At 36.9% G+C, this 15,830-nt stretch overlaps 1 protein-coding gene across 1 annotated transcript; it reads right to left on the bottom strand.

The window, feature by feature from the left end:
* Window positions 1–12,942: 12,942 nt before the first annotated feature.
* Window positions 12,943–15,199, bottom strand: LOC145095752 (uncharacterized). Its single transcript, XM_079033582.1, has 6 exons — window positions 15,092–15,199; window positions 14,898–15,010; window positions 14,680–14,826; window positions 14,315–14,347; window positions 14,113–14,269; window positions 12,943–13,005 (listed from the first exon to the last, which is right to left on the bottom strand). The coding sequence occupies exons 1-6, from the start codon at window positions 15,197–15,199 to the stop codon at window positions 12,943–12,945; spliced, it is 621 nt and encodes a 206-aa protein (XP_078889708.1).
* Between the last annotated feature and the right edge of the window lie 631 nt (window positions 15,200–15,830).

A 15,830-nucleotide genomic window follows, 5' to 3' on the forward strand; every position in this document is an offset into this window, starting at 1 on the left:
CAAAGCCAAAGGCACCACTAAAGCACTATTGGAGATGCTACAAAGAAGTGACTTGTTTTAAGTGTGGGAAGAATGGACATTACGCCAATGTCTATACATCCAGCAAGAGGTTTTGTTAAGGATGCAGGGACAAGGGGGATATATCAAAGGATTTTCCAAAGAAAAGTGAAGTATCAAGAGTAGATGCACCTCCAAAGCCAAGAAGCATCCCTAACAAAGCAGCTAACAACGTAATTAAGATTGAGGATTGACATCTGAAGATCGAGTTATAAAGTAGCCATAGCATCGTATGATATAGCCTATCAGAGGCTTAGTCTAGGGTGAACTTGAAAACCTATGTAACAGTTTCAACAAAAATAATATGAAACCTTCGTTTTGTTATCTAATGTGTTGAATGATTGTGTGATTTGTTGCATGATGACTTGGGAAACTGTGGGACAATACTTGGGACGAGTATGAGTAGGTGTCAATGGTAGTAGAGGCCTATACTACCGGAAGCACACGACTCACACTCGGATCAGGGAAAGTCACAAGATTACCAAGAAGCTAGTAATTGATACCATTTTATTCAAATATGTCATAACCATCATTTCGGTAATGACTAAGAAGATTGTTGTTATTCCGACCCTAGTGGTCATATCAAATTGAGTCCGACTACGATGAGTATGTTACGTGGTTCAGAGAACCATGTTCGATGTAGCACCTGACTTAAGCCGAAAGAATTAATTAAAGAAATCAGTAGAGGTATCATGACGGTTGCTTGTAGCTAGAAATTTTACCTTTTAAGATGAGGTTAGAACATCAAGGAAAGTATAGTATGTTCTAGAACACTCTAAGAGACCTAAGTCTAAGCATTGCAACATACAATGATAGATCATTAGAATCTGACACATCATTCCATTGTAGTAAAAAAAAACTTATCTTATGTTGGAATCCAGTGAGGATCGAGATTGTGACTTCAAGGTCATAATTTGGAATCTAACGTGAGATAGGGAGTAAGTGCAAGATCAAGCACCGCCTGCATTCAGGAAGTCCAAGAGTTAGATACTCATTTGAAGAAATGAGGAAGTTACGATTATTACCTAGGATGAAGAGATAATGTATGGAGTCATTATACTGTCCTGTTTCGTTGATGATTCCGGGACGTAATCATCCTAAGGGGGAGATAATTGTAACGCTCGTAGATCCGGGCGAGTCAATTTAGAGATAATAAGGGTCGAAAACAAATTTTTGAAAAAGGGCTATTTAGAATAAAAAATATTAACTAAGTTGTAGAATATGTCTCAAGGGTTCCGTACATATAAAGAACGCCGAAATCCGAGTTATACGAAGAACTTATGGACCGTCGAAGTTTTACAGCAAAACCGGCACGACACCAGGAGACGTAAATAGTGAATTTACGATAGAGGACTTTTTAGCCTTAGTGACCTAAACAAAAGTTGTGGAATACGTTAAACCGAGAGCGTCCATAAAAAGAACGCCCAAATCTGACTTCGTATGAAGAAGTTATGATTTTTCGAAGATTCAGCTTAGAAGTGTACAACCAGAAATTCGAATATTAGATCGAGTGGTTTTTGGCCGACACAACCTAAACAAGAATCTAAGATCTCGTTAATAGTAGCTTAATGATAAAAAGACAGACAGAGACGGACGTCGGATGAAGAAGTTATGAATTTTTAACGGACCAATCGTGTTCCGGCCTGTTAAAAATATAACTTTTAAAATATATTCAAAATTAGCCGACGAAGTCTAAACGAAAGTTGTAGAGTACGTTCCTGCCTACGCGTGGATATAAATAATGTCGAAAACGGAGCTCATATGCGAAAGTTATGATTTTTAGAAGTCGAGAGGGAAAATTGTGAAACTGAGATGACGTGGCAACAACTGGACCCTCCATTGCTGATCAAACCTCGCTTCGGATCATGCCACGTAGCCTCGCATTACGCCCCGCGTCCGAGGTTGGTATGCCCAGCATACCTTCGCTTCTTATCCATTTGAGTCCGATGTACGAGCCAGTTGGTGCGAAGCTGGCACCCTTATCCGAGCACTACGCCCAACATAGCTGAGTCCAAACGCCCAGCGTAACCGAAGCTGAGCGCTTATAAAAGGCTGTGAAGGCAGCCACTCTCTTCACACCTTTCTTCAGTCTTTCTCTAAATTCTTTCTCTCTCTAAGGTTCCAAACCACCCCTAAACTCTAGGAAAATTCTCTAGCACCTAAGGGAAACCCTGAGGTTCCCGGAGTCCCGAGAAAAAGGGTCTTTCGGTTCGGAAATGCTATTCCGAGCAAAGCCCGGTTTTCTTTAAAACCCGTTGTAAGTAAGCTACGCCTATGCAATTTTTAATATAGATTTTAAATAATTATAGTAACATTATTAGGACCTTAAAATTATTATTTGGGCTATTATTATCAGTTATATAGAGTGTAGTTCAACGCTTATATAAAAATAATAATAGCTAGACTATTAATTAGTCGCGGTTAACGTTAGACTAAACCCTAGAGATATTGATACTAGGTTTTGTCGAGGGAAATTGTCTTAAGAGTAACGAAGTGTTGTCCAAGTTCCGAGTCACCACCTTATCAAGTGAATGCATAGTTACTTTCAGCTAACACATAGATATGAAGTGTTTTATATAAACTGCGTGCTATGTGTGTATATTGTCTAAATACTTGTTGTCTATGTTGGGTGAAATATTTTCATACATGTTTTAAATTATTTAATATGTATATGTATTTTATATCTACAAAATGTGTTGGGTAAAACCTAGGTAGATGAAATAGTTTCTGTGTGACAAAAATAAAATGATGTAGAGGTGATATAGACCATGTGGTAAGGATGAGAGGTGAACCATGAGAGAAGCCTTTTACCCAAGTGATGGCCTCGTCATCTAGTAGAGTATGGATAACAACCACCGACTATTCTAGAGAGTCCAGTGGACACTAGCAGGCTCGCAACCTGTAGGTGTGTTGAACTGTGTATTTACCAGGTGTACTCTAAAAACCCATCGACATGTATTGCGAGTAGATTCTCGGAAACGATATCGTCGATAAACGAGATAAAACCCATTGACCTGTATTGCGAGAGGAGTCTCGGAAACGATACTATCAATTAACAAGATCACCCTTGGTAACTATGGATTTAGTGCTTGTTGAGTAAACCTTGGCGACGATGGATTTCGTGCCTATTCCTTAGGATAACCCTTAGGAATAAATAAACGAGGAATAGCTGAATTCTTAGGGTAGAATAAAGAAGATAATGGGGATGCTTAATTGGTTTGATTGTTTAAATGTTTAAACATAATAATTATATTATTATGAGTTGAAAACCCTATGTACTGACCAGATTTCCCAACCTGACCCACTCAGTTTATTTATATCATAGGTGTTGATATGAAGTCACATTACACTGAGAGATTAAGGAGGTATAAATCACTAGTGATAATGAATGTTAGTTCTGTTTATGCTTATGTTTCTGTATTGACAATGACATCCCAAATGTTTTAAAAAGAATAACAATACTTTTCTTCGGAAATGCATTGATAACGTATTTATCATGTTTTACCGGGAACAAATTCCGCAACCTTTTTATTAAAAATAGATACTCTGATTTTTATATAGTATAAACAAAATCGGTTTTTTCTGGCCATGAAAATGGGGATGTCACATTTACCAACCCTAAAATCAAAAATATGGGGCCAAAGGAAATGGGTTCAAGAAACCCTAACAAATATCGAAAACTAGGGTTTTGAAACCCTAATTTTAAAAATCCAAGCCCTAGGGTTTATTTTCCATAAACCCTAATTTTTCAAATTCATAGATGTGTATCAAATCTAATTGAAAAAAAAATGACCAAAAGCTCTGATACCACTGCTATGTTTTATTCATAGCAAACAATCTTATGTGTGCATGCAACCCTAATTTGAGGATCCATGTTTTCACTATTAGACATACAAGCATTGAACACAAAACTAGAAACCCTAGGAGGCACATGTAATTTTCGAAATTAATTTATAATTAGGGTTAGGATACATACCTTTATTGTTATATTGTATTAACAATCAAATCCTTGAAGATCTTGAACTTTGGTAGGAAGCACCTAAAGTGACGCGCCTCTAATGGCTCACAAACAAAACTAGCAACCAAGGATTACTATGGAGAGAGAGAAGGGAAGTGAAAATTCGGCTCTAAGATTTTCTTGGAGTGCATGAGACGAAATCCAACCATATAGGGGCTTATATAGGCGATAAGGAAGGTTTAGGATAAGATAGGTGTATCTTAGATAACTTTAATCCCTTAACTTCCTCCCTAAGGCTTCCACGTCACCCTTAGAGCCCAAGGAAACCCTAGGAAACTCTAGATTTCGTTCCTCACTTCTAAGGCAGGCTCTAGAATGCTTAATGCTGAACTTTTGAACATTGTCAACATTAGTCCCTGCAGTTTCAGTTAATTCCTTTAATCCTAAAATTAATTCCAAATTAATTTCTGATTAAATATTAATTAAATAATGTGATTTCTAATTAACAAATTATATCCATAATACATTAATAAATCATTTATCTTGATTTCAAACTAATTTATTAACCAAGTAATAAATTAATAAATCATTCTTCTCTCTCCAACAGTTATCATATTCAATTGACAGGTTTGAAGGTAACCAAAAAGGACATTGCTACTATCAATTCAAGCACATACCAATTATAGTTATGGGCTTAGATACATAATCCAACAATACTAGCACCCAAAATCGACTCTATGATCTCCAAGGTCACTTGTTCAAAAATTGTGCAACTTGTTCAACCATTTTAGGCTAAGGGGTTACATATTTATAGTGTACGAATCCAAGAGTCATATGTAGCCCTACTTCCTACACTTGGGCTTGTAATGGATTAACACCTTATGGAACTTACATAAGCTTAGCTCACCACTAATAATCCACCATGGATTATTAGCCCAACATATATGTATCATTGATTTACACAATCAGCCCCTGTGTAATTAATTAGTCTCTTTTGATCACCACATTAATTCCAAATTAATTCTTGATCAATACTAATTAAATAATATGATTTCATATTAATATATTAGAACTTATAATATATTAATAAATCACAAAAAACCTCTTACTCAAGTATCCATCCTATCAAATTATCCTAGTGATATGGAACCCAAATGGACCATGCTACTCTCGGGTCAAGTACATACCAATTATATTTATGGGCTTAGACACCTAATCCAACACGTTCTTGGGCTAAATCTGAGATATGAAGCATGAGTAGAGACATGAGTTGACATTTCCACTTTGACTTCTTGTTTGAACTCTTTCTGCCAGTAGACCGATGACATTCTCGATCGGATGATCACGTTGAATTTTGGTGGTGATTTCATGTTTGCTGTCATGGATTGAGATTGGAAGGTTGGTGATGTTGATGAATCTGTCTTCTAACGAATCACTCGCCTTAGATGATCTAGGAGGAAAGAGAAGCTCCACGAAAGTTTGTGTAGCAACAGAGGTATCCCTTTACATGATTTCTCTTTCTTTAGGGGAAAGGGGAGGGACTTCGGCATCAGAACTGGTCTTTTGACTTGGTGAAGAAGGAAAAGTGCTTTGAGCAGCTTCATCCACCCTATGAGACTTAGGAGTCACAAGAGGAGGTTTGTATGAACCAATAACAACATCTTCCTCTTCATCTTCAACAACACCATTTATGCCTAAGCTGGAACCTGAAATAGTATCTAAAAACACATTAGAAGATTTAAATACTAAAACATAATCAAACAACCAATTAGGTCCGACTCAAGCATCCAACTCGTTCTCTTCCAGCCAGCACATGTCGAATGACTCCACAATGCTCTTAATGGACTTATTGTACACTCGATAGGCAGTTCCTGCAGCATATCCCTTGAAGTAGCAGTCATCAGCTTTCGCTTTGAACTTAGGGTTGGACTTTAGGTAAAGGAGGGTGTACGGACATCCAAAAATCCGAAAATGAGTGACCGTTGGCTTGTGACCGTATAGAATTTCATACGTGGTCTTTATCTGTTGTCTGTTGATGAGAACTCGGTTCCGAACATAGCATGGAATGTTGATAGCTTCAGCTCGGAAGAAGACCGGTAGCTTGGAGTGACACCATTTTTGCAATGTCCTTGCTGCATCGATCAAAGTACGGTTTCGCCACTCTACAACACCATTTTTTGAGGTGTCCGAGTAGCACTATACTGATGCAAAATAGCCTTTTCAACACAAAAATAATCCATAAAAGCATTCTTGAACTCCGTGCCATTGTCACTTCATATTCCTTTCATGTTTTCGTTGCTCTGATTTTCAATCAACACAATGAATTTGTTGATCAGGTCAGTAGTCTCACTCTTTTTGGATAAGAAGTAAACCCAGGTAAACCGTAAGTAATCGTCAATAAAAACCAAGCACTAAGAATTCTTATTAATGCTGAGAACATTGAACGGACCAAACAAATCCATATGCAGTAACTGAAGAACAATGCTGATTGAGTTGACTAGTTTTGGCTTATGTGCCTTGCGATGATGTTTCCCTTGAGCACATGCCACACACTTCTCGAAAGTAATGAAGTCCTTGATAGGAAGACCACGCACAATTTCATTTTTCGCAAGACAATTGAGATTCTTGGTGTTTGCATGACTGAGTGGATGAAGCCAAAGCATAACATTGTGTTCAAAAACCTTGGAGAAAAGATATGTAACTTGCTCGGGAACGTTATGGTTCATATCAATGATGTAGGCATTTCCTTCTCTTTTTGACCTCACCAAAATCTACTCTTCTGGAATGATGATTCCAGGCTTCAGAATTAGACATTCCTTGGTCGTAAAGTGAGTTGAGTAGCCTTTATCACAAATCTAAGATACACCCAACAGACTGTGGTTCAAATCGGGAGCGTAGTTCACATTTTCAAAGTTGAGCATGCCATTAGTCACAGTACCTTTTTGTGTGATATTTCCACCTTCTCCTCCCACAAAGGAAATGTAGGCTTTCAAAGCACTCCATGGATGATGGCAATGGGCCCCTTGATGAAGTGTAGGTTAAAAGCCCAAGACTTGTCTTTTCCCTCTAAATAGTGATGTATTATTCATAATTACGGTTAAGAGTGACGTAAAATGTAGCCGCCATGTTGTGAGGTTTCTTGTAGATTTAGATTCTTATTCCTTAAAGTGTAATATGTTCCTCATAATTGAATAAATTGAGTGAGCATTTGACATATCTTCATATTTGTGTTTGTTCTTATTTTCCGCATCTTGTTCATCAAATCTCAATTAGGGTTTTAATCCCAGCAAGTGGTATCAGAGCAGGTCTTTGAAGATCTATTGATTTTTGAAGAATCGGTTCTTGATTTGGTGATTTTCTGCACATATATTGAAGATTATTGGTGTTTTGGCGGTATGGAATCGATTTGTCTGTTCAAGCAACTGTTCATGAAAACTTATGTTTTTTTGTTAGTGTTCATCTGGTAATTTTATTTAATCTGATTCGGATATTGTCTATATTTTTTGAATTGGATCTGGTCAATAATTTGATACAAAATCGATCTATAATATCTTTTGATCTGGCCCAAGGTTTTTTCTTTTTACTATTTATTGATTCATTTGTTCTAGCCCAAACTTCAATCTGTTAAAAATCCTTTGTTCTAGGTCTATGTTATTCTTGTCCTTCATATTGTTCCGATTTTCTTTCCTGGACGCTTATCTAATTCACGACGATTGTTTATTCTCAACCTTAAGTCAAAGTGGTTCACACATTTTTGTCGCCTTAGATTTATACATCTTTTGGTGATTCCGTTCGAGATTTATTCTTAACACGATTTTTTTTGGATCTTGTTCATAATCTTCTCGATCTAAAAAAAATCTTTTGAAGATTGTTGTTAATTGGACTATTATGTTTAATTGATGATCAATCACGGATGAAGATGGAGATGATTTAGGATGATATAGGTTTCGGATCTGAAATTGTTCCGAGATACATTGATATGGTGTTTATGGAAGGTGATCGAAATTGTGAGAAGTTGTTTGGAATTCATTCAGAAGGAGAAAAAAAATCTAAATTATGACTGGTATGAATCGGAACTAGAATAGGATTTGCAGTGGGTAGATTGTTGATCAAAATGAGCAGATGTTCTTGCGAGTCAATTGAAAAGTCAAAATTGGTTGTGATACGGGATGAACTATGAACGAACGTCTTACCTATGAAAGTTCATTGACTGTGATTCGCTTCGCATTGGGTCTGTGGTCGATTGATTCAGAGCGAAAGGTCAAGGATTCGGGGTCACATCGGCTCGACTGGGATTCACACCTTTGATTGGATTCCTTTTGTGGAGATTCGCATTGGGCGTTGAATGAATGAACTTGGAACGAAATGTGGCACTAAACTCGGATTCGGAGTCCCATAGGCACGAATGACTGAAAACGAACCTTGTGCTCGGAGCGAAAGTGCAAATCAGTGTTGGCTCGGATTCGCTTTCATATAGGTGTGCTCGGAACGAAAGTCTACACGGAGTTATTTTATTGATTGGAATTGGTTTTTAGCTTTTCGTTTACAAACATTGTTATTAAGTCGCCATTCCAGTGGGTCTTTTAATTGTCCGTCTATATTGAGGAAGAAGACACAATGTTACATTTTTGGTCCCTACAACTTCAGAGAATTGAGACTTTTGGTCCCTGTTGCTGTCACAGCTTGGCAATTATGGTCCAATTCCAGAAACTGTTACAAATGAAGGGGAATATAATGCAGATTTATTCCTTTAATCCCAGAATTTCAGCAAGTGACAACTTCAGCCCATTTTTCGAAAAAGTTTGCAATTTTAAGGGCTGCTGAATAGTTTTGAATTTTTTAACGCACATATTTTTTCGTGAACAGAAAAATTAAAGATTCCATCAAGTCTTGGCGGTTCGGAAAGTCGTTTTTCTTGATAATGTCAAATTTTCACAACTTTTTTGGATTTTATACTTCATTGTATATATCATTTTGTCACAGGAGAGCACATTAATTTTTTGTCCATTAAATACCATTCTCATGACCATTTGAATGCTTTATAATCACGTTTTCGATTATAAATCGGGGGAGAATTTGGTATGGCCATTCGAAATTGGATTTGTGACTTTCCAAATTTGAAGATTTTTTATAAAGCTTGTGGTAGAATGATGAAGGTAGCTTTTACAGTGGAATTTCTTCATCGAGTTCTGCTAAAGCTTTTACAGAGAAGTATCCTTTACAGTACAAGTTCTTCATCGAGCTTGGCTAAGGACTTTTTATATCTCCGACTTTTAGTATTTTCTCGATCAAATGGCGTTACGAATCTTAACATTTGGGTTGTTACATGATAATTTTTGGTGGTTTATATCATTATCTTATTTGAAGATCATTGTGACTTGGAGGGGGAGCTCTTCAAAGACAAGAAGTGATTTGGTTTCTTTGTTCTGAAATGGGTTTTTATGTCGGGTTTGGTTTTCATGAAGATTTTTTTTGGGATTACATTCGAAAATGAAGTTTAAACGCATTACTTCAGTACTTGATTTATATATCCTAGAGCCCGTGTTTGAAGACTATTGAAGAATCAAGATTCGTTGATTGCTTCATCTATTCCTCGTTGCAAGATCTTTTTATTTGCTAGATGCTTGTCTTGGAAGTTAAAGCATTGTCATCCATTCCATACTTTGAGGGGGAGATTGTAGGGTTTCAAAGCACTCCATGGATGATGACAATGGGCCCCTTGATGAAGTGTAGGTTAAAAGCCCAAGACTTGTCTTTTCCCTATAAATAGTCATGTATTATTCATAATTAGGGTTAAGAGTGAGGTAAAATGTAGCCGCCACGTTGTGAGGTTTCTTGTAGAGCTAGATTCTTATTCCTTAAAGTGTAATTTGTTCCTCATAATTGAATAAATCGAGTGATCATTCAACATATCTTCATATTTGTGTTTGTTCTTATTTTCTGCATCTTGTTCATCAAATCTCAATTAGGGTTTTAATCCCAACAGGAAACATAACCCCCATTAAAGTTTTCAATGTATTGCAGTTGGGAAATGTCTCTTATCATGTGCCTAGAACAACCACTATCGACATACCAAGGTCTGACGATATTCCTTAATAGATGTTCCCGCACGATATGCAGGATTAATTAGATTTTGGAACCCAGGTCATAGAAACATTGTGTTTACTCTTAAGAGATCATCTTCGTGATTCATTAGAAGCTGGTACCGCTCGTTCTTGGTTCAGTGTCCTTGTCCTTTTTAAGTATAGCAACCCGATTTCTGTCTTTATTAATGTTCCAATCACCATCAATTGAATGAGATCTCGAGAACTTTCTCTTAAGAGATCTTCTTCGTGATTCATTCTGCCTACCTTGTGCATGGTATGGAACATATGCACGGTTTGGACAATTTCTTGCGATATGTCTAGGAGTTCCACAATGGAAACATGTTTGTTTCTTCATGTAGAAGTTGGTACCGCTCGTTCTTGGTTCAGTGTCCTTGTCGTGTCCTTTATTATTTCCACAAGCACATTTACATAGCTCAGTCTGTTTGGCTGTCTTAGGTGGCATGTATTTGCTAGTGACAGGTCCATTAGAATTAAATTTCTCAAACACATAAAATAATTTATCAGAAATAGTAAGATTATCAGTTTTCAAAGAAGCACTATTTGAACATTCATCACAAATAGTTTTCAAACTAGAATGATCAGAAACTAAAGTATCAGTTTTTAAAACATAATCATTATCAAAACATTTCATCCAGCTTCTTGCCTATCTTGTACTAAATATAAATCTGCATATGAAGTAGAGACATTAGTATCATTCACCCTGGAGCTATTATCTGGCACAACCACATCAGGTATGCCATACTGAAGGTGTGTTTCTTTGTCCATTTCTTCTTTAGTCATAAGAATAGAGGTGTAATTATGATTAAAAAGAGGAGGAACAGTGTCATACCCTATACCTACTTTCTTATTGTCTTGCCATTTTAACTGTGTTTGTATCGTGGTCTCAACTGTCTTACTTGACACATCAAACTTTTTGAAGGTAAATTTTGCATTTTCAAATCTAATGATCAATGTATCAAGCTCGTCAGTAATGAGGTGGCAAGTTGTCTCTTAACATAGTTATAGTTCTCACATTTGTTACTATAGTCTTCCTGAAACTTTCTAAAGTCCTTGGTTTTGGCTTCTAGTTATTCTTTTAGAGGTTTTTTGGCCCTTTCTAAGGTTATAGGCTTGATACCTAAGGTCCTCACTGTCTCTACATAATATATCAATTTGATCACGTAGAAATTTAACAGTATCCATACAATTTTGAGAACGAGAAACTTCACTGGCCTCTTTCGTTTCAGGAGTGGTTGAAACCATAAAAGCAAACTACAGCTGCATTATCTCGGCTTCAGCATCTTCTTCAGCATCTTGATCAGGGAGCTCACTCATCTGCACCATATTTGCAGTCTCATGCCCTGTAATGTGCAACACCTGAATCTGATCCTCCCAATCAAAACCCTAAGCCACCACTGCTAGGTTTGTAGTTTCATTGTTGTTGACAGCTCCTCTATTATTCACAACTGGCACCAGCGTCCTGTCAAGATTCTCCCTTTTGTCTGGTTTTGGGCAATCACGAGCAAAGTGACTTGGCTCGTGATAATTGAAACACCTAAGCTTGCCTATGTGAACCCTACCTTCTTGTCCCCATTCATACTCTAATTGGTCTTCCCAGTCTTCTTATCAAACTGCTTAGCCCTAAACACATCAATTTCAGTTTGCCAGGTGATATCCATCTCTTCCACATCTTCTGGATGGATTTGATCAAGATCTACAATTGAGATTTGAGGAGGCAAGTCTCCAGCCAAGAAAGCATTGTAACATTTCACCAGGCCAAAAGCTAGTGCCATGTTTTCTTCATCTTCTATGGTAGTTGAGATTAAAGCAGGAGCTTTTGAGGAGGCTGGATGTTGATAAGGCATAGTAGGAGGAATATCATGAGTTTGTGGAACAGTGAATGATGAAAAAGCATTGTTTGTCGAGATTCCCAGATTTGTTGTGGAGTAGGAATTTACATGATTTATCTCACATTGCTTATCATCCATATCACAGGCCTTGATGACAGCCATAGTCTCTGCAAGAAACAGCCTGTTAAGATCCATGGTCTTCTTAATGACAAAAACATTCATGTCCCACAATTTTGGAAGAGAGTTTAACAGCTTCTTGTTTATCTCAGAGCGGGGTACTAAGATTCCTGCAGCACTCATTTCAGTAGTGAGTGTGATGAATCATTATAGTTGGGCTTCAAAAGTCTCCCCAAGAACATGGTTGAACATATTGAACTATTGACGAAGCATATCCTGCCTGCTCTGTTTCATATCATCGTTTCCCTTATAAACTTCTATAAAGGCTTCCCAAAGAGCCTTTGCAGAATCATATTCCCTGAATCCTTGAGCAATATCAAGGGAGAATGCCATGGTCAATGTTGCAAGTGCCTTTTCTTGTTCCTTAATCTTCTCAAAGTCCTCATCAGTGTAGTTCTCCACTTCATGGTCAATTACAGTACCATTTTCCAGTGTTGTGGTAATTCTAACCAGACCTCTAAGGATGCTTCTCCATATCATAAAATCTTTCATGTTAATGTACTTTTCAATCCTAAACTTCCATTCTGGAAACCCATCAACTAATAAAAGACGTGGAATTCTTGTAGTGGTTCCCATAATTGAATCCAGTTCTTGATGTAATGCACTGTGTTGAGGTTCCATTTTTTTAATTGATTAAAAGTAAAACAGTCCAAAAATCAAGGAGTGTTACACTGAAAACTTAGAAAGACAACATATGAGGTTGACCGAAAACAATAGATTTCGGCCGAAAACGAGGATTTCTGCCAAAAACAATGATTTCTACCAAAAATAGTAGATTTCTGCCAAAAATAGTAGATTTCGGCCAAACAGAGTTTCAATTCTTCTCCCTTGAATCCTCGATGAACACCAAGAACAAAAAAGCAACAATGAACAATTTCTAATAACAAAATCAAAGAATTTTCGATCACAGATTAAATCAAATAAAAAAAATACAAATTCGACCTTCTTTAACAAGGTTGAAACTAGATTGGCTCTATACCAATTGTAAGTCCCAAAAACATGAACCAACTAGTGATCAATCGAATAAGCTAAACAAATTCGGAATCAATGCAAAGCAAATCAAGAAGAAGAAGCGAAATCAATCCAATGCACACGATTATATATTCAAGAAATCATCTAGTATGATGGAGCCTTCACAATGCTATGACCAAAAACTACTAGCTCTAGAACCAAATATCTAAGTCTCCTTATATAGGGAACAAGGACACCCAAAACCGAAAGCACCATAGGACCAAAATCAAGACTGATTTCGGTCCAACCAAACAAAAACCCAAATTAAGCCCTAAACAAATAATAACAAAGCCTATAATATATATGCCTAGAACAAACCGACAAAATAGGACCTAATAGTCTCCTTGAGTCTCTTAATCTTTTGGATTTGCATTTTAAGAGAAATGAAATTTTTGAGATAAAAATAAAATTAAAATAAACTTAGCACATAATAAAAATCACTAAGAGAAAAAAAAATACGCTCAAAATAGTAAAAATATTTTTGGGTTTTAGATTTTTCTGAAAAAGAAATAAAACATAAATAAAACAAACATAGTTTTGGAAATTTGAATTCTATGATTTTTGTTTGGTTTTAATTCCCCCCCCCCCCCTAATTTATGCATAGAGGAGAAAGAAAAAAAAATATGAACAAATTTAAATAAAACAAAAATAAAATACAAAAATGTACAAAAAGTTTCTATCAATCTTCAAAACGAGTCATTTTAAGAAAACTCACAAACACATCAAAACGAGCATTTCCAAAAGGTTTTGTAAACACATCGGCCACATTACTATCTGTGTGGATTTGTTCCAAATGAACAAGTTTACGCTTAAAACAATCTCGTATAAAATGAACTTTAATATCTATGTACTTTGTTTTAGAATGCTCAACTGGATTTTTAACAATTTGAAAAGCAACATCATTATCACATAAGAGAGCAGCGTCAAGAAAATTCAAACCATAATCCAGCAGTTGATATTGCATCTAGATGACCTGAGAACAGCAAGCATACACAACAATGTATTCAGCTTCAGTTGTCGAAGTGTACGCAGTTTGTTGTTTCTTGCACTGCCACGAGATTAGTCTGTCTCCGAAGAATTGACATCCAACACTTGTAGATTTCCTGTCAATGTCACAACCTCCATAGTTGCTGTCAGTAAAAGCATAAAGATCAAATTCATGATTTTTAGGATACCAAAGACCCAATTTTGGTCTCCCTTTAAGGTACCTAAAAATTCATTTGACAGCAATTAAATGAGAAAGTTTAGGATGAGCTTGATGCCGCACGCATTGACAGACAGCAAAGAGTATATCTAGTCTGCTAGCGGTTAGATACATCAGAGAACCAATCAGGGATTGCTATAGAGTTTGATCAACCGATTCTCCATCCGGATTTGATGTCAATAGTGGTTGTTCATCCATGGGAGTAAAAGCAATTTTAGCATCCTTGAACTCGAATTTCTCCAACATGTCATCAACATATTTGCCTTGGTGCAGTAGAATGCCCGAAGAATCCTGACACACTTGCAATCCCAGAAACATCGAGAACTCTTCTCAAACCTCATCTTCATTACCTTTTCAAAATCTTTCCATAATTCATCATTTGTTGACCCAAAAATGATATCATCCACGTAGATTTGAACAACAATAAGGTCCTTCTTCACTCTTTTGATGAACAACGTCCGATCAATCGTGCCTCTTGTGTACCTATGAGTTAAAAGATACTATGACAAACTTGCATACCAAGGTCGAGGGGCTTCATGAAGACCATAAAGTGCCTTGTCCAGCTTGTACACATGATTTGGAAATTTTGAGTTAATAAAACCTGGGGTTGATCAACGGAGATTTCCTCTTTTACTTCTCCATACAAGAAGGAAGTTTTGACATCCATCTGATATACAGTAAAACCCATATAGGAGGCGTATGTTAAGAAGATTTGAATTGCTTCTAGTTAAGCTACCGGAGCATATACCTTTGGGTAATCAAGACCTTCTATTTGCCTGAAACCACGAACAACCAAATGCACTTTCTTGCACACAATCACCCTACTATCATCTTGCTTATTGCGAAAAAAAACCATCTTGTGTCAAGAGACTTCTTTCATTCAGGAAGTTCTACCAGTTGCCAAATCTTCAGCTTCTCAAATTGATTTAGCTCTTCATGCATGGCATCCACCCAACATGGTTCGTTAAGATCCATCTCAATGTTCTTTGGCTCAATTTGGGATATCAAGCACGAATATAGACATTCGTTAACATATCCGCTCTGGCTTCTGGTTTTGACTCCATCTACCAGGGAACCTATAACATTTTCGATGGTATGGTTGCGCTGAACCCTTGAAGAAATCTCATGATCCACCACTTATGGAGAGACTTGAAGATTAGTGATGTTCTCTATGCTGCCTGTGGCTGAATCACTTCTATCAGATGATCGGAAGTCGTACGAAGTACTCGCCACATACTCATAAGGAATTCTCTCAGGAAAGAGAAAATCCATAAAAGTAGAATCAAAAGTTTCAGCAGAGTCAGCGGTCACATTTTTAGTAGAGGCGACATTTTTTTCCATAATTAGTGAATCATCAGGCCTTTATTGAAGATTCAGTAGGTGTGTCATCATCTGCTGGTTGGGGTGCCAGAGTGCCACCATTCAAGCTTGTAGATTCACCTTGCAGTATCAATGGCTTGATGGGTTCAACAATGCTCACTTCTTCA

Source organism: Lactuca serriola, chromosome 3 (genome assembly GCF_051521515.1).
Source record: "Lactuca serriola cultivar US96UC23 chromosome 3, Lser_US96UC23_V15, whole genome shotgun sequence".
NCBI lineage: Eukaryota > Viridiplantae > Streptophyta > Magnoliopsida > Asterales > Asteraceae > Lactuca > Lactuca serriola.